The sequence below is a fragment of the Phocoena phocoena genome, chromosome 4 (genome assembly GCF_963924675.1).
Source record: "Phocoena phocoena chromosome 4, mPhoPho1.1, whole genome shotgun sequence".
Taxonomy (NCBI): domain Eukaryota; kingdom Metazoa; phylum Chordata; class Mammalia; order Artiodactyla; family Phocoenidae; genus Phocoena; species Phocoena phocoena.
Window position 1 is genome coordinate 58,876,187 of NC_089222.1, and position 19,381 is coordinate 58,895,567.

A 19,381-nucleotide genomic window follows, 5' to 3' on the forward strand; every position below is an offset into this window, starting at 1 on the left:
TGCAAAACTTAGTACAGGCTTGACAAATAACAGATAATAGTGTTATAGCACAGTAGGATAACAGCAAATAAAGATATCTCAAAAATAAGGGACTTGAAAAATAAATAATTTAACCAATGTATTGATTCATTTCACTAAGAACACTTTATATATATGTGTGTGTGTACATATATATATATATATGTACACACACACACACATACATACACACACACATATATATATATATAGAAAGTCTTATCCAGCCCACTCCCCCAGTGTTCTGATATAGCTTGCTCTATAATTACAGGCTTAAGGAGAAAAAAGTTTTCAACACAGGCTATAAAATGTATTGGTTGTTATGGAGACCATAGTCTCTAATCAGCAAATCTAGAATCTGATAATCTTGTTGAAGGAAGAGGCTTTCTCCTTTGAGAAGAGAAAATCTACTCTTTCTGGTAGAAGAGGTGGGGATTCATTCTGGCAGGTGACATATTATGGGGTAATGGTACTGATTTTCCTTTCCCTTTGGCCTTGAGGTAAGGAAACATAAGGATGTGACTTCTAAATAAGAGTCACAAATTTGTTTGCAAAATCAGGTATAGATTAAAAAGCAATTGACATAAATTAATGTTTTTTTCAGTAAAGACTTAATTGACCCTATACTTTTGTACTGTTCTTTTCTTCAATATACTGTAATTCAGCATCATGCTTTTTACATTAAAAATATAAGTGGGATACAACACTCAGTCTGGTTTTTACAAAATCATAAACATTGCTATTTGGTCAAGTTTTCCCAAAGAAAATAGGGCAGAAATGTCCAAATGAGTGTTAGACTATCAAATTATGCTATTGTGCTTATGTCTTATATTGAAGAGAATAGAATTCTTTAAGTACATTCAACAGAAGGTTGAATTATATCAATACTTTTCAATGCCATATAAAATCATGTAAATTCTATACTTTTCCTTCATTTGCACTGAGCACGGTTTGTGACTACATCTCAGTGCGCCATTCTGGGGAGTGGAGACACAACAGCAAACACGACAAAGTCCCACACTCATGGAGTTTCCAGTCTAGTAGAAGGATATGGTACATAGATAAATATAAATTCAGATGGTTATTAATACCTTGAGAAGTAATTACATAGGACAATCATGGATGACTTCTTTTAGAAGACTTCTTTTAGTGATCAAGGAAGACCTCTTAAAGGGGGTGACACGTGAGCTGAGACCTAAACAACCCAGGCAAGAGCATTCTGGACAGAGAATATGGAGCTGGGCATAAGCTTGGAGGGATGAAGGAACAGAAAAGCCAGTGCGGCTAAAATGTCCTATGGGATAGGGAGGAGGGACAAGAGGGAATGACAGCAGGGGTCAGATCATGTCCTGTGGACCATAAGTAAGGACTCTGATCTCATTTTATTTGTGATGGGAAACTACTGGCAGATTTCAATTGCCATTATTGGCAGGGAAGTAACAGGATCTGATGTACCATTTGAGAAGAGAACTTACAGAACTTACAGGGGAGCAAGACTGAAAGCTGGGAGACAAGGTAGGAGGCTGTGGCCGTGGTTTGGGCCAGGGATGCTGCTGGTGTGAAGGAAGTCGTGAGTGGGGGAGATAATAGATGTAGTTGGATTCCTTTAGTTTGGCCATTATTCCAGCAGGTCCTCCTACTGAATTGGCTGTGAGGCTGTAGGGAAAGGAAGGGCATCTTCCAGGACTTTGGTTTGAGCAGATTGTGGTGCTATTACTGAAGTGGAGTAGGCACTGGTTTGGAATGGGAGATGAAGAGTTCACTTTTTTTTTTTTGCGGTACGCGGGCCTCTCACTGTTGTGGCCCCTCCCGTTGCGGAGCACAGGCTCCGGACGCGCAGGCTCAGCGGACATGGCTTATGGGCCCAGCCGCTCTGCGGCATGTGGGATCTTCCCAGACCGGGGCACGAACCCGCGTCCCCTGAATCGGCAGGTGGACTCCCAACCACTGCGCCACCAGGGAAGCCCCGAAGAGTTTTTTTGACATGTTACATGTACACTGGATACTAGAACCCAAGTGGCAGTATCAGTAGGCAATTAGATCTCTGGGGAGAAGTCAAGGTTGAAAAATCAGATTGAGAGCCATCGGGGTATAGGTGGTATTTACATCCACGGGACCGAAAGAGATGGCTAAGGAGAAAATGTAGGTGAGGAAGAGAGAAGGAGCGAGAGCTGTGTCCTGGGGCTCTGTAATATAGACATAGAGGAGCCAGCAAAGGAGACTGGGGAGGAAGGGCCTGTGAGGCAGGAGAAAACCAGTATCTAGCACAACGCACTGCTTGGCACATAATACACATTCCATACAAATCTGCTGGAGGAAAGCATGAATGATCTGGCTTCTGCCTCCTCTGCCTGCCTCTTCATCTCTTCTCCCACTGCTCCTCCAGGCCCACCCTGCATTCTAACCATACCCAATGACGCCCGCAGGTCCTCAACGCAAAGACACTCATCTATGCCTCTGTGCGTTTGCACGTTTTCTTCCCTCTGCTTTGAATGTCTTCTCCCTTCTGCTCGCACTCCTTTTTTAAACTGTGAGCGTGATGCCTGCTCTTGGAAACCTTCTCTGTCCCTGTATTAGGATTCTGCATTATCTTCCACCAGATTCTGAGCTAGCTGAAGGCAAGCATAGTTCTCTCTCATTTCGGTATCTCTAGTGCCTAATGTAGAGCCTGAAAATAATAGTCACTTAACAAGTGTAACGCTTTTTTAAAACAAATATATGACGGCATCATTCAATCTTTGAGGATCAATTCAACTTCCTAGGCAACTTTACATTCTCCCTAGTTTATGTATTATCCCCCAAACTCTATGAGCAGGTTTCTGGTTAGTTTACCAAACCCACAGAACAAAGTGGCACAGCATGTTCAGAGCTCTCTACTTGTGCTTATTTTACTGAAACAGAAGATGCCTTCTGTTCTGTGCACATCTCATCCATATTTTATACAAGAGAAACCTCCTTTGACAAGGCTTTAGAAACATCACCATTTCACCACAGAGACAATTTAGATATCAACAGTGTAGAAGAGATAAAAAGCATACAGCATGGTTCAAAGTCATATCATAAAGCTTCCTTAAGCAGTCAGTATCATCCAGTGGATTCATGTAAAATGCTCCTATTCTTTTGAAAATATTTCAAAGATCCTATAAAGGTTGTGAAGAAGTCCAATGAATCGGAATAATTTGACTGGATCACAATGCTGCTCCATCAATCTCATGTTTATCAATGAGGCAGTATTACACATGCACCATCAATTTCTCAAAGTGGCTGCTAAAACACAGATGTGATACAGCTGTGATGTAGAACCAAGCCCTTCTATACAGTTCAGATTTAATCAGGACCCTGTACCCAGAAATCTGTAACCAGAATAGGCAACTGTTTCTATTTTCATTTGCAAACGAACAGTGCATAACAAGACTAAGAAAGGTTCACATCAAATGGTCATAAATATACAAAGAACAAAGTTAGCCTTGGAGCTAGTGTTCAGAGCTAAAATAGGAGCCTATTTGAGAAAAATTTTAAAAGAGCGCTCTTGTTCCTGTCATTAATCCTTCCTGAATCCTGGTACAATTGTAAAGAGCATCAAACCATATTTTTTCAGCATGGGAAAGAATTATCTTGTAAATGGCACAGTATTTCCAGTCATTTTAGTTGAACCTTGAGTATTTGTCCAGAACATGTCTTGTGACATATCCCTTGTAATTCATTTTGTTGAAATCTGTTAACTTCAATAAGTATACTAATAAAGGAAGGAAAAACACTAGAGTGATAGAGAAAAATGTGGGAAGGCTAAGAAAAACAGTAAAAACATGAAAGGAATATTAAACCAATAATAAAATATACATAAACTATAAAACATACTATAAATTATATAATTCAGTGGCCAATTAAGATAAAGGACAGACAGAAACAGGAAAAAAGTAAAAAGACAAATATATATTCAGTAGGTAAAAAAGGAAGAGGATTGCTTATTTACTAAAAATATGCTTCAATCCTAGTGATATCTTCTTTTTGAAATTATTATTCCCAGGTTTAAAAAAAATTAAAGGTTGAAAATATACTGTCCTTAAGAAGAACTTCACAGGAACACAGATCTAGCAATGATGTTGGCAGAAACTGGAAAGTATACTCTGGGTGATAGAGCAGTCAGTAATCTTGCGTTTCTCCCTCACCATTAGAACCTTGACAAGGAACTTGCTAGGTAAAGATCTAGTAATTAGAGAATTTACTTAGAGGTGAAAAATAACTGAATCCAGTGATATAAATTCATGCAAGGAATTCAGCAACAAATCCAATCAGAACTAGATGCTCTCTTTTCCCATAATGGCTTAAATTGCTGCAGTAGGAATTTAGATTAGACATAAGGAAATATATTCTGATTGAAATGATTGCAAGACATTGAAATGGGTCACCTAGGAAAGTTTTGGAATATTATTTCCTAGCAACTGCTAAAAATAGAACTGATACTCAGGGATGGCCGTAGGCAAACGTGAAGAATCATAGATTCACAGATCGTGACAGCAGAAGACAGCCTTAGAAATCATCAAATCCAGAGGTTCCTAAATTTGTCTTCACACTGAATCACCTGGGGGGATCTTTTCAAAATTTCCAAACCCAGGCCACAGCCAGGGCCACTGCAATCACAGTACCAGTACCTTGGAGTGGGACAAGCATCAGTATTTTGGGAAGCTCCCCAGGTATTTCCAGTGGGCAGCCTAATTAGGGTATCATGGATCTAATGAATGGTCTCAGGTTACAGATAAAGAAATGGAGGCACAGAAGAGGAAAAGGACTTTTCCAACCCTGACAGGGCAGTGAATGGCCCAGGAGAAATAGAGTCCAAGTCTCCTGGCCCTGATCTGACACACAGGGTGTATTTTAAGAAAAAACAAAAAGAAAAAACCCCAAACAACTTATTTTAATGTTTATGAAATCAATATCTATATCATTTAAAAAAAAAACCATTGAAATTGCCAATGAAAATTAATAATCTCTCAATCTCACTATCCAGAGATGTTTTTAATTACTGTTGATACCTTTGCATTTCCTTCTACTCTTTTCTCAAAGTTCATGTGTACTTTTAAACTTTTGTAAAAGTTAGGATCATCCCTCTGAGCATGGCAGTAGGCTTTCTGGAAATCCAGGGAGCTAGAGGTACTGATGGCGTTGGGCGATGCTGGGGCATACGGCTGCCGTCTTCCCCCCATTCCGTGACAGACACACAGCGTGAGGCCCCATCTTTCCTGACACCTGCATTTAGCCTGAGAACCAAATGGATTCAGGATGGACTAGGTAAGTTCTTCCTGAGTACAGACACAAAGCCCAAGTGTAAAAGGCCTTCCTTGTGGACTTAGTGTCACCAACAGCTGCACATCCATATTAGAGATTCTAGAGAAGCTGCATGTGTTTCCACTCATGTGGCCACTTCACTTCCATTGTGCTTGGGATCCTTGCCTGAACAAGTCAGGACCTCAACTAAATTTACAGTGTATTTGTATGTGTGCATGTGCGTATGTGTGTGTGTGTGTATTCTTAGCCATCCAAAATAATAATGCAAAGCTATTATTTTGAATGGGGTAAATATCACTGATCCAAATAATCATTGTGATTTGGTGGATCCATAAAATCAAACTTCACTAATGAAATAAATAATTCCAATTTCGAAGTCCATATTGTATTATTGCCAACTGGCTAATTAAAACTTAAACCTAATTGATGAGGTGACTTAAATCTGATGCTCACAATTGAATGCCTGTTCAGCACAGGTAGAGAAAGAATGCTTTAGTATCAAAAGCCAGCTTATTTTTGAAAAGGAAGATTCTCTTTAGAAAACCAAATGAGGCACAAGAAATGATTTAGACAAGGAAGTGGTAACTTGAAATGGAGCTTTCGCAAGTGTGTTCTTTACATCAATGGCTTCGATAAACACCGTTGCCATCACAGAAACACATCTCAGTTTTGTTTTTTTTGTTTTTTTTTGTTTTTTCTGCGGTACGCAGGCCTCTCACTGTTGTGGCCTCTCCCGTTGCGGAGCACAAGCTCCGGATGTGCAGGCTCAGCGGCCATGGCCCACGGGCCCAGCCGCTCCACGGCATGTGGGATCTTCCCGGACCGGGGCACGAACCCGCTCCCCCTGCATCGGCAGGCGGACTCTCAACCACTGCGCCACCAGGGAAGCCCCACATCTCAGTTTAATAAGGGGATTGGTTTTACTTATTCTGTGAAAATGAAATATTTTTTCACAATTAGGTTTAAGGGTAGAGTGATCTATCTACTTTCCTTCTGTAGTCAGATCAGGTAGTCAATCTTGCATATGTCTGCATTTTCACCCCAGAGCCATGCAGGACACAGAAATAGAACATCTGAACGCTCATTCCTTTTCTGACTGCCCAAGCTTTTTGATATAGGAAGCAAATGGTGTTAATAACCATAATATTCTGATCTGGGGGCTTGACTAGAGGTTATTTATTTATCCATTTTTATTCTTTGGATATAAGGTAACTAGGGATATAAGGGATATCCCGGTAAACCTTTTATTCTCAGATTTCACCATGCAATTCAGTTTTTCATGGGAAATCAAATTCATCTCCAATTATTTGCATGTGGCTCATGTATGATATTGACAATTTCTAGCTATGTTTTAATACCTCTCTGCCTTTTACTTTCTATCCATGCCTCTAGCCCTCTTGGTCCATTAAATATAGCTGTGAGGTCAGGGATTGATGTATATTTCAAATAATACCAAGTCACTTGAATATAAATTAAAACCAACATATTAAAGAAATCTCATGTAAGAAAAACACATTTCTAAACTAAATTCCAATTTTGAGTAATTTTTAATATTGTTTACTATCTGAATTCAGAAGTTCCTCCCTTTATCAACAGCTCCAAGGTAATGTGCAAATGTGGGTTCCAGTTCTGCCTGCCAGTAATCAGCAGTGTTTGCTTGGGTGAGTCCGTTAGTGTCTCTGGATTTCAGCCCCTTCTCTACAGTGATGAGGTGGGCCCTATGAATCCCTGGCATGAAGCAGAAACTCTAAAATGGCCTGTGACATCTCTCACAGTTCAGTACCAGAGGTTCCAGAGAAGACTGGGCATCTCTTGGAATGTCATTAAGATCTGTGATGGTTAATTTTATGTGTCAACTTGACTGGCCCATAGAGTACCCAGACATTTGGTCAAACATTTCTGTGTGCCTGTTTCTATATGATGTTAGCATTTGAACTGGTAGACTGAGTAAAGAAGTGGCCCTCTCCAACGCAGGTCGCCATCATCTAATCCAGTGAGGGCCTGAATAGAACAAAAAGGCAGAGGAAGGGAGAATTCTTTCTACTTGTCTCCTTGAGCTGGGACATTGGTCTTCTATATTCAGACTGGGACTTATACCATTGGCTCTCCTGGTCCTCAGGCCTTTGGATTTGGACTGAAACTACACCACCAGCTTTTCTGGGTCTCCAGCTTTCAGATGGCAGACTGTGGAACTTCTCAGCCTCCATAACTGTGTGAGCCAATTCCTTATAGTAAATCTCAGTCTGTCTTTATCTCTATCTTCATATCCTACTGGTTCTGTTTCTCTGGAGAACACTGACTAACACAAGATCTAAGAGGCTGATGATTGACCATCTGGGGGGAGGAGGAAAAAGGACTGGTTACCCTCATGGAAAAGAACCACTTTCTTAATCAACAGGAATTATTTATGTATGGAATATCAACTGTGTACCATCATTGTGTGGTATATTTTATGCCCTAGTCAAATGAATAAAGGAAATTCGCTTCACCCACAGGGAGTTTACTGATTCTTTACAGAACTCTATAGGGTTGTGTGTTTGATGTTCTGCTTATTAAACCAAAGAGAAGTATTTGTCATCAAAAAAGAGATATCTCTCATCATCCAGTATTTTGATTTTATGAAAACCTTTTGAAACCAACATGGGCAGATAGCTCTACTGACCTGAATATAGCATTAAAGACTAGAATTATTTTAACCCCTGACTTCACTATTTGACAAAAATAAGGGATTTAACCTGCAGATCTCATTTTTGTTCCTTTTCAATAAACCAGGATTAATAATATTCAACATTACAGGAAGTTTTATAGAATAGCAATGATTGGTTTATATGGCATGGAATTGCTAATCAAGAGATGGGGTTTTGAAGACATAGAAAACAAATTTATGGTTACCAAAGGGGAAAGAGGGGGGAGAGGGATAAATTAGGAGTTTGGGATTAGCAGACACAAACTACTATATATAAAACAGATAAACAACAAGGTCCTACTGCATAGCACAGGGAACTATAGTCAATATCCCATAGTAAACCATAATGGAAAAGAATATGAAAGAGAATATATGTGCGTGTGTGTGTGTACAACTGAATCACTTTGCTGTACACCAGAAACTAACACAACATTGTAAATCAACTATACTTCAATTAAAAAAAAAAGTGATGGGGTTTTGTATGTTCCAGATAAATAGACTTACATTATTCCTCCTACAGAAATAAAATTCCTAGTAAATTATTTACTAGTTGGCCCTAAAAGTAAAAATAGTTGGCCCTAAAAGTAAAAAAAAATCCAGGAGAGAGAAAGATATTGAGAGAGAGGCTTCCTAATATTCCTCCAAATATCAGAGCTGGAGGGTACCTGTGACAGAGACTGCTAGCTGTCAGTCAAAATATACTTTCCTTTCTTCTGTGGTGGTGGAACTGTGGCCATTTCCCAGCCTCCCTTGCAGTTTGGGGCATGGGTGGTGGTGGAGTGATGTGTTCGACTAAGCTTCAGCCAGTGGAGTGTGAGCAGATGAGATCTGGGCCAGAGCTTTTAGGAAGGTGGGCCTGCCTCCTTCAAGCTCTCCCTCCCCTGGTGGGGGCTGGAGAAACAACACACTTGTGACTTGGCTTTGACCATGCAGGGGAGGATAATACCTTAAGGGGTCGGGGGGAAACAAATGGCAAGGAACCTGGGACCCTAAATGGTGGCATTGAGCAGATCTGCCTGCTAGTCAGGGTGTTAAGGGAATTTATCCTGGCTACTTTTTGGTCTGGAGCTTGTCTGCAAATATGATGGTCTAGAAGACCAATCTGTGGATAACTGAAGTTTTGTTAGAATGGGTCAAGTCACTACTATATATAAAATAGATAACCAATAAGGACCTACTATACAGCACAAGGAACTCTACTCAATGCTCTGTAATGGCCTGTATGGGAAAAGAACCTAAAAGAGAGGATACATGTATAAGTATGACAGATTCACTTCGCTGTACACCTAAAACTAACACAGCATTGTAAATTAACTATACCCCAATAAAAATAATAATTAAAAAGAGTCAAGTCAAAGATTTAATTACTTTGGTATTTACACAACGGATATCAAGGGAGAGTGAAAGAATACAGTAACTGTTCAAAACACCGACTTAAATTATGGGTGGACTCTAAATATCTCTCTTCCTTTAAATAGATTACTTATCCTTAAATTTATCTCAGACCATCTGACATGTCTTTATACTTTCACTCATTTCACCCATGTGGGTTTGTCATGAGTCACTTGACATTAAGTCTCATCTATGCTTCATATCATTTTTGAGAATCAACTTTTCTTTGTTTAAAAATGGAAGAATATTGACTCATTATGAGATCAACATTGCCAGTTTCCCAATGAATTCACAACACATCTAATCTTTATGTGATCTATCTACACTTTGACGTGGGAAGCATGTTAGCTAACATGACGTGCTAAACTTTAGGAAATCTGTATCTTAAGAAGTTAACCTCAAGATTCCTTCAATATTGCCCAAAGAATGTTTCCATATATTTTCAGAAGATTTTCTTTTTTGAATATTGAATCTAAGTCAGAATGATTTAAGTAGTGTTTAATCCATTAACCTCTTCCACCTACTTTAAGTAGTGTTTAATCCATTAACCTCTTCCACCTACTTCGAAGAGGTGACACTGTCATAGAAAAGCAAGAGAAAATATGAGGGGGTGGTAGAGACAGATAATCTTCTTGGTAGGCGGGCACCCAAGTCAGAAGTTTCTTACATGATCCTATATTAACAAAAGGAGTTCAAGAATAGTCTCCAATTCCCTTCAGTCATTTAATTCTGAGGTGCCCATCAGATGTTACATTGTTTTGAACATGACATTTCCTAGTTAAACTTAGAGATAAAGAAGGTCACTCGCATTTCCAGACCAAGGAATGTCTAGTTAGCATTAAGCTCTCTCACTATCCTTGTTCTTAAACAGTAATTACCAATTTGTCTGTGCTTTTTCTTATAGTACTGCTGAGGGAAAGTTAGCCTGGAGTCTGAAGGAGAGTTATCTTGAGAGCTATGTCCTCTGAGATAGGACATAGAAATGGGAAGTTAGGAGGTAGCTTTCAATGATGCTTGCCAAGCACAAAGTTCATCTTCTGTTAGTAAGTTAGTGACATTTCTTAAACACACATTAAAGAAGAGATACTTAGGTGAAATAAATGCATTAGTGGAATAAGTTGCTAATACGTTCAGTTATTCATCCAGCAAAAGTTTGTGGCGCCTCGTTCTGTACCAGCCTCTCTGAAAGGTGCTAAGAACATAAAGATTAGACACGGTCCCCCCTGTAAGAGTTCAAAATCTCCACGTGGAGATGAACATGTAAATCCACAATAACTATACCAGGGGTCCCAAACCCCCCGGCCATGGACTGGTACCAGTCCATGGCCTGTTAGGAACTGGGCCGCATAGCAGGAGGTGAGCAGCAGGTGAGCGAGCAAAGCTTCACCTGTATCTACAGCCACTCCCCATCGCTTGCATTACTGCCTGAGCTCTGCCTCCTGTCAGCATTATGGTGAGTTGTATAATTATTCCATTATAAATTACAACGTAATAATAATAAAGTGCACAATAGATGTAATGCACTTGAATCATCCCAAAACCATCCCCCTGCAAACCCTGGTCCGTGGAAAAATCGTCTTCCACGAAACCGGTCCCTGGTGCCAAAAAGGTTGGGGACGGCTGAACTATACCATGGGATAAACTACGCTTGATGATCTCCTGAGCTGCAAAATACCTGCAGTTCTTCCAGATCTTTAAGGGCAGAGCTATCTTACTCAATTTTCTATTCCTAGCACCTAGCTCAGTGCCTGGCCCACAGAAGGAGTTTCAAACATGTCTGATGAATTTGTTGCTACATCCAGTTTATTTTGAAGGCTGAGGCACCTAGAGAGACTAACTAGCTAAACACAGTGCCAGATGCTGGCTGGCTCTTTCTCTCCATGCTGACAGTGATAAGAGGTATTTTTGATGTGTGGTTGCAGGTGTGCTGCCTGCCCGTGTGACCTCCTCTCTCCTCTGTTGACACAGCACAGGTCGCTCTAGGGATCTCCGTTCCTGAGCCCCTGGGGCTCCTTCCCTGCTTCTCACTTCTGTGCCTCCCAGTGCATCTTTCCCAGGGACCTGTTGTAGCTGACAGTGTGTTTAGGCTGCTGGCTAGGAAGAAAATCCAGGAAGAAGTATGGAGGAAACTCCTTCAGGGAAGAGGCACTTTTTTTAAAGGCCCAAATAGAAGTATTTGGCTCTTTGTCCTAAAATTACAATACACTGAGCCGAGATGAAATTGCAGTGACAAAATGTAAGATGCAGGCAAAAAGCTTCACCCACATAAGGCCTCACAAGATCTAACCATTCAACCTGGGCTTAAGCAATGTTAGTCTTCGCACATAAACAGGTTCCCAGGTCACATAAAATATGCAATAACTGTGCACGTGGTGTTAGTTGTCTTTAGTAGAAGAGATGGAATTTTAGGGCATTTTAGCTCAATGTTAGTTGAATCGCATGTTGTCAGGTATTACATAGTGTAAGTATAGCCTAGCTCATACCATACAGAGTATAAAACATGCCCAATGTTACTCCATGGCAAGATCGGTTGGTGTTACCTGCATTGTAATAAATGTGTCTCACTGACTGACACTGAGACTGAGACAGCCAGAGGACACTTCAGTACAGTCCCTGGTAGAAATCCATATGTCACAGACAGAATTGATTGTTTACATCAGCTATGAAAATGCAAATACTAAATTACATTAGAAGGTGATACGGCACTTTATAAGCAACAATAGATAGAAGTGTTTCTCACATTAGGTGATTAACAACTAGCCATCCATCCATTAATTCAACAAATATTAAATACTAGGTACTAGGCACTGTTTTAGATCTTGGGGTACAGTGTTAAGTAAGAGAGAAGTTTCCTTTCCTCACAGAGGTTACATTTTAAAGTGGACAGAGAACAAACAGATAAATAAAAACAAATAAGGAAAGACGAAGTGATAAATATAAGGCTGGAAAACAAAACTCCAGGTGCTGTGATAGCAACTGGTGGTCAGGTTCAGCTTTTCTGAGGTGTTGACACTCAAGCTAAAATTTGAATGACAAGAAGAACCCTGCCACATGAAGATCTGGGGGAAGAATGTTCCCTGCAGAGGAAAGACAGAGTGGGGCAGAACTAGAACAAAACATTTCACAATTTGTATGGAAACACAAAAGACCCCGAATAGCCAAAGCAATCTTTGTTTTTTTTTTTTTTTTTTTTTGCGGTACGCAGGCCTCTCACTGTTGTGGCCTCTCCCGTTGCAGAGCACAGGCTCCGGACGTGCAGGCTCAGCGGCCATGGCTCACGGGCCCAGCCACTCCGCGGCATGTGGGATCTTCCCGGACCGGGGCACAAACCCGTGTCCCCTGCATCGGCAGGCGGACTCTCAACCACTGTGCCACCAGGGAAGCCCAGCCAAAGCAATCTTGAGAAAGAAAAACGGAGCTAGAGGAATCAAGCTCCCTGACTTCAGACTATACTACAAAGCTACATAATCAGACAGTATGGTACTGGCACAAAAACAGAAATATAGATCAATGGAACAGGATAGAAAGCCCAGAGATAAACCCACGCACATATGGTCACCTTATCTTTGATAAAGGAGGCAAGAATATACAGTGGAGAAAGGACAGCCTCTTCAATAAGTGGTGCTGGAAAAACTGGACAGCTACATGTAAAAGAATGAAATTAGAACATTTCCTAACACCATACACAAAGATAAACTCAAAACGGATTAAAGACCTAAGTGTACGGCCAGACACTATTAAACTCTTAGAGGAAAACATAGGCAGAACACTCCATGACATAAATCACAGCAAGATCCTTTTTGACCCACCTCCTAGAGAAATGGAAATAAAAACAAAAATAAACAAATGGGACCTAATGAAACTTCAAAGCTTTTGCCCAGCAAAGGAAACCACAAACAAAATGGAAAGACAACCCTCAGAATGGAAGAAAATATCTGCAAAAGAAGCAACTGACAAAGGATTAATCTCCAAAATTTACAAGCAGCTCATACAGCTCAATATCAAAAAAACAAATAACCCAATCCAAAAATGGGCAGAAGACCTAAATAGACATTTCTCCAAAGAAGATATACAGATTGCCAACAAACACATGAAAGAATGCTCAACATCAATCATTAGAGAAATGCAAATCAAAACTACAATGAGATATCATCTCACACCAGTCAGAATGGCCATCATCAAAAAATCTACAAACAATAAATGCTGGAGAGGGTGTGGAGAAAAAGGAACCCTCTTGCATTGTTGGTGGGAATGTAAATTGATACAGCCACTATGGAGAACAGTATGGAGGTTTCTTAGAAAACTAAAAATAGAACTACCATATGACCCAGCAATCCCACTACTGGGCATATACCCTGAGAAAACCATAATTCAAAAAGAGTCATGTACCACAATGTTCATTGCAGCTCTATATACAGTAGCAAGGACATGGAAGCAACCTAAGTGTCCATCGACAGATGAATGGATAAAGAAGATGTGGCACACACATACAATGGAATATTACTCAGTCATAAGAAGAAACGAAATTGAGTTATTTGTAGTGAGGTGGATGGACCTAGAGAATGTCATACAGAGTGAAGTAAGTCAGAAAGAGAAAAACAAATACCATATGCTAACACATATATATGGAATCTAAAAAAAGAAAAAAAATGGTCATGAAGAACTTAGGGGCAAGACGGGAATAAAGACACAGACCTACTAGAGAATGGACTTCCGGATATGGGGAGGGGGAAGGGTAAGCTGGGACAAAGTGAGAGAGTGGCATGGACATATATATACTACCAAATGTAAAACAGATAGCTAGTGGGAAGCAGCCACATAGCACAGGGAGATCAGCTTGGTGCTTTGTGACCACCTAGGGGGTGGAATAGGGAGGGTAGGAGGGAGGGAGACGCAAGAAGGAAAAGATATGCGATATATATATAACTGATTCATTTTGTTGTAAAGCAGAAACTAACACACCATTGTAAATCAATTATACTCCAATAAAGATGTTAAAAAAAATCAGTCCCTATGCTCACCTCTGTTTAAACATCTGTCAAATAAAATAATAACTGTTTAAAAAAATAAAAGAGAGTGGGGACAGCAGGCAATGAGGCTGTTGTGCAAGAGGAATAGAGAGCAGAGCAGTGCCCCTGGAGCTTGTGAAGGGATTAGGCGCAGGAGGAGGACCAGGTGCCAAGTCATGAGGCAGGATGATGACCAAAAAATATGAGGGTTTAAGAATGGAATAGAATGTGAAATAGAAGGAATATTGGCATCAGTGATATAAAAATGGAGACTTTGGAAAAATTCAACTTGCTCCAGGCATGGTTTTCATCTGGGTCTTACTAGTGTTTGGAACAGTCTCTGATGAAGCCAGTCTGTGGTGCCATTCTTTATTGGTCTTGAAATGAAGAATGTGGCACTTTTAGTTCTCTTAAGAATCTTAGACTCTAATAGTGTCTATAGTTTACCACTTCTTCCTTGATTACCAACGTAATACATGTTTATGATAGAACATTTGGAAAATATAGATAACTAATGGAAGAAATCACTCCAAATCCAGCCACCCAAGGATAACTACTGTTAAGGTCAGGGCACAGACTCTCTTTATGCTTATACAGTGCAGTGATTCAGAATATGGGCTCTGGAGTCTGGGTGAAAATCATGACTTTGTAACTTGCTAAATGAGTTGTTCATTTTCAGTCTATCTTAATTGCTTATAAAATGCCACGTAACTGTCTGCAATATCTTTAAGCCTCAGTTTTCTCATCTGCAGAATGAAAATAGTAATATTACCTTCCTCATAAGACTGCTGGGAGGATTAAATGAGAATCCACGCAAAGCTCCTGAGGGAGTGCCTGGCACACAGTATGTATTCTAACCTGTTAGGTATTAAGCTACTATCATTTTACGAATTTGGGATCACATTGTAAAACTGTCAATAAATAAATTATTCTAACATGTTAGGTATTAAGCTACTATCATTTTACGAAGTTGGGATCATATTGTAAAACTCAGTATATAAATTATTCCAATTATCACTAGACATTTTTACACGATGTTAAATATTTTTCTATGATGTAGTTTTTAATGGTTACATAGCATTTTATTGTAGAGATATTAACTTAGTTAATTCTCTGTAATGGGACACTTGAGCTGTTCCCCAATTTTCACTATTTAAAAAAATTCTACAGATAAAATGTTGCAAACTTTCATGATTATTTCTCTAGCATAAATTCTGAGAAGTGGCTGGGTCAAGGGACATGTATATTTCCAAGACTCGGATCCGTTTTATTATGTCTTCTACTATGGATTTAGATTAAACCCTGGATAAGAGTAATGCTGGGAAGTAAGTAGTTCACATGTGTGGCCAGTTTTGAAGGTCTGATATACCATCAGCTTAGTGAAACACAACCCCCGCCCCCATGCCTCGTGCCTGTTTTCTGCACACCTGTTCACACCTTCCCGTCAGCATCATCCGCCCTCATTCCTTAAGGAAGCTTCTCAGTTCCAGGCTTCCAGCTGAGCAAATGTGCTTACAATTTTCTGCTTTGCTGGGAATTCTGTACTTACCATTGACTTCACTTCAAGATACAAACGTATAGCATTCTTAGTATATTAGACATCCAAGCCCCTCATCTTATAATGAAGAAACTAAAGTAGAAGGGAGCAAATGTCTTGTCTGAGTTGGTCATCTGGTCCATGCCATTGTTAGACAACTACTCAAAGCTAGCTCATTCCTTTATCTCTTGTACCTAGTTCAGCAGCCAGCACAAATGTTTGCTGAATGACTACTTCAAGTAACTTACAGCATTTTAGGATTTTGCAGCTGGAAAGGACCATAGAGGTGTGGAAAAATGAGACTTATATTGGTTAATGAGATGTTTGTTGTTATTTAGTTATTAGCAACAAGTTGGAATAACAACTCTGGTCTCTCAATTCCAAAGAGACAAGGAGAAGCCAGGAGAAAACAAGGCTTCCTGGGGTGAATGGGTGTCATGTAGAGAAGGAATTCACCTAATTGTGCCTTGTTCCAGAGAGGGCAAAGCCAGGGGTAAGAAAACTGGTAGTTGCTTGTAGGCCAATTTCAGCCTAATTCAGGGAAGAGCTTCTTTAATTGTTAGGACTGTCCAAAACCGAAACAGGTTTTCTTGAAAAGTGAGTTGCCCTTAATTGAAAATGTTCAAGTAGAAACAGGGTATGTTTGAAAAGAAAAAAAATTGTTTTGTATGCCTGGTTGGGATAGATGACTTCTAAGGTCTCTACCAAAACTAAGATTAAGTGACTTTATGAATAGATAGATACACAGATGGACAATTTTTTCCTTGTTGATATGTTACTTTGTAACTAAGTCTTTGTAATTAAGTCTTGAGTTTGAACTCATTGTCTCATCATAAATGGGACCAGAGAAAGTAACATACCACTGTAAAGGAATTATGCTCCAATAAAGATGTTAAAAAAAAAATAAAAATAAATGGGACCAGATAAAGTCTTTACTGCCCCAAGATTCTATGGTTCTAAATCTTCTTCTTTTTAATGCTAATTCAGTGTCCTATACACAGTAGGAGCTCAAAAGAAACTTAAATTAGCTCTTAAGTCTGGAAAAATCTACATTTAAGATAAACTGAGCTACAGGCCCCATGCAGTTGAACTTAACTGAACTCAGCTGGTCTCAATCAAATCAGTTGCTCACGTTCAAGAGCACTAAATATGCCTTAACTTTTAATTAAAAAGGTTAAAATTAAAAGAAGAAATTTGGGTGGATTGTATTGTGATGAGATAAAAGTGTTCTCTTATTAGGTTTCTGAATGATGATAGGAAATTTGGCTGGAATTATTTCCTAGAATATAAAGAATCTTTTTAATATTAAATTGCAAGTGTGATTTTAATTGCACTTCAAGTATGGAGTTACTGAAAGACTGCCCGTAGTATAATAATTTCATCCAAATTCTAGAGGTAAGATGGCCACATAAATGAACCACATTACAGGAATACTTTCAAGTTTCAAGAGTTCACATTAGTAATAGAAATAGAGGTCCCGGCAAGTTCATACTTGGGTTGGGTGAAAAGCTCAACTCTCAAATAGTCTTCTAGCAAAGCTTTGGTGAGAATCATAGATGGCACCTGTGATGCACTCTTTGCACTTTTACCCAGGAAGGAAATGCATAAAAAACAGCAAAGGATACTTTTTTTTTGGCTTCCCTTTTCCCTTTCTTTCATCCTTCTCTCTCCCTCTATCTCTCTTTAGAAGGCTAAATAAGGAAAGTAATGTTCAAATTAAATGTTTCATTTGATTTATCAACATTGTCATTGTTTTGGACACGCTTAACAGTAAAATAAATTATGGCTCAAGTCAAGATGGGCTATCCATTGATTAGAATATCTCAGCCCTGCCTTTTTCCCCCACCCAGTTTTTCAGGGGTAGTAAAACCGTCTGTTTCAGACATTGTGCTAGATGCCAGAGAGATAAAAACATCAGGCATGAACCCTGGCTTCACAGAAGCATAGCAAATGCATAGCATAGGTTCATCATGGGATACACGCAAGACTCAGAGTTTTCTGACCCAAGACTCCAGAAGTCACTACTAATCTACAACAGAATTGGCATAAGAGGTGACATCTATTAGTCACCCTGGGTGGGAAGTCAAAAGTTCTCTGGTGGCCTGCCCTGGTGGCGCAGTGGTTGGGAGTCCACCTGCCAATGCAGGGGACACGGGTTCATGCCCCAGTCCGGGAAGATCCCACATGCCGCAGAGCGGCTGGGCCCGTGAGCCATGGCCGCTGAGCCTGCGCGTCTGGAGCCTGTGCTCCGCAACGGGAGAGGCCATAACGGTGAGAGGCCCGCGTACTGGAAAAAAAAAAAAAAAAAAGTTCTCTGGTAACATGCCTCATCCCAACAATCATAGTCATGATTATTTCATGTCTATAAAGACCCATTTAGTATGTATCCTGCTGAAGTTTGATTTTTTGAATTCCACTCTCAGAAACATAAAACAGAAAAACAAACCAAAAAACTTACCTCCACTGCTGCTTTTGCCCTTTCAAATTCCTCTTCTAAGGAGTGGTTTCTGGAAAGCAATGCACTTCCCCAGCGTTGTTCTTTGGTCAGTCGAGCCTGAAATAAACCAAACACATGATGTTATTTCGGAATCACATAATACAAAAATGCAAATATTTTTCCTTTTCCCATAGTCCCCTAGAGTTTAAGAAGCACCTTCAACTGATGCCATTTTTGGAGTACTTTGCAAGCATGAGGGTGTCCAAACTGGGAGGGTGCATGCACGTGTCTTCGAGCAGTGAGTCTCAGCCCTGGTTGTATTAAAAACAACGCCCAGGCCCAACCTCCCAAAGACCTTACTTTTCATTGGTCTTGGTTCAAGGCATTGATATTTTAGTAAGTCTCCCCATGTGATTCTAATATGCAGCTAAGATGGAGAATCTCTATTAGTAGGCTAGACCTGGAAGCTGATGTTCGAGCTTTCAGCTTGTTAGGAGGACCAGCCTCAGGTGAAACTGTGAAAGTTGCAGACAGGGAAGGTAGCTGCTAGGTCTTTCTCCTTATACTCAGCTGGGCTTCGTGCCGAATTCTCTTTCCTTTGCCTTATCTCTACTGGCACACATCTGTCTCACGTCCCATTTCCTCAGGACATTGCTCTCTGCTCAATAATACTCACTTAGATAAAATCATGTCTGGTAATGCCAACTGCTATGTCACAATTAACAGGCAATGTGATATACATCTTAACTTAGCTAAATGCAAATATTTCCAGAAGACCCCCCCACAAAGAGTTTGCTGGAATTTAAAAAATGTTATTATTTTAAATTTCACAAACAATGAATACATTCTTTTTGAAAAAAATTAATCATGGAAAATAAGAGGTGTAATTCTAGACCTTTTTTCTTTGAAGTTACATATATTTACGCACCCATAGATAGAATATCGCAACATCTTTCAAAAAGCTTTTTGAAACATGAATGGTATGCTGTTCTGTGCTTTACCTTTTTCTACTCAAC

General features: G+C 39.8%; 1 protein-coding gene across 11 annotated transcripts in view; it reads right to left on the reverse strand.

Annotated features, from left to right (window-relative positions):
- Positions 1 to 19,381, reverse strand: part of PEX5L (peroxisomal biogenesis factor 5 like) — a 227,073-nt gene that overhangs the window by 89,043 nt on the left and 118,649 nt on the right. For all 11 annotated transcript variants that reach the window (XM_065876132.1, XM_065876136.1, XM_065876138.1 and 8 more), the window contains one exon: positions 18,387 to 18,482. In XM_065876132.1, the coding sequence (XP_065732204.1) occupies positions 18,387 to 18,482 (96 nt within the window). The remainder of the gene's footprint in view (positions 1 to 18,386; positions 18,483 to 19,381) is intronic.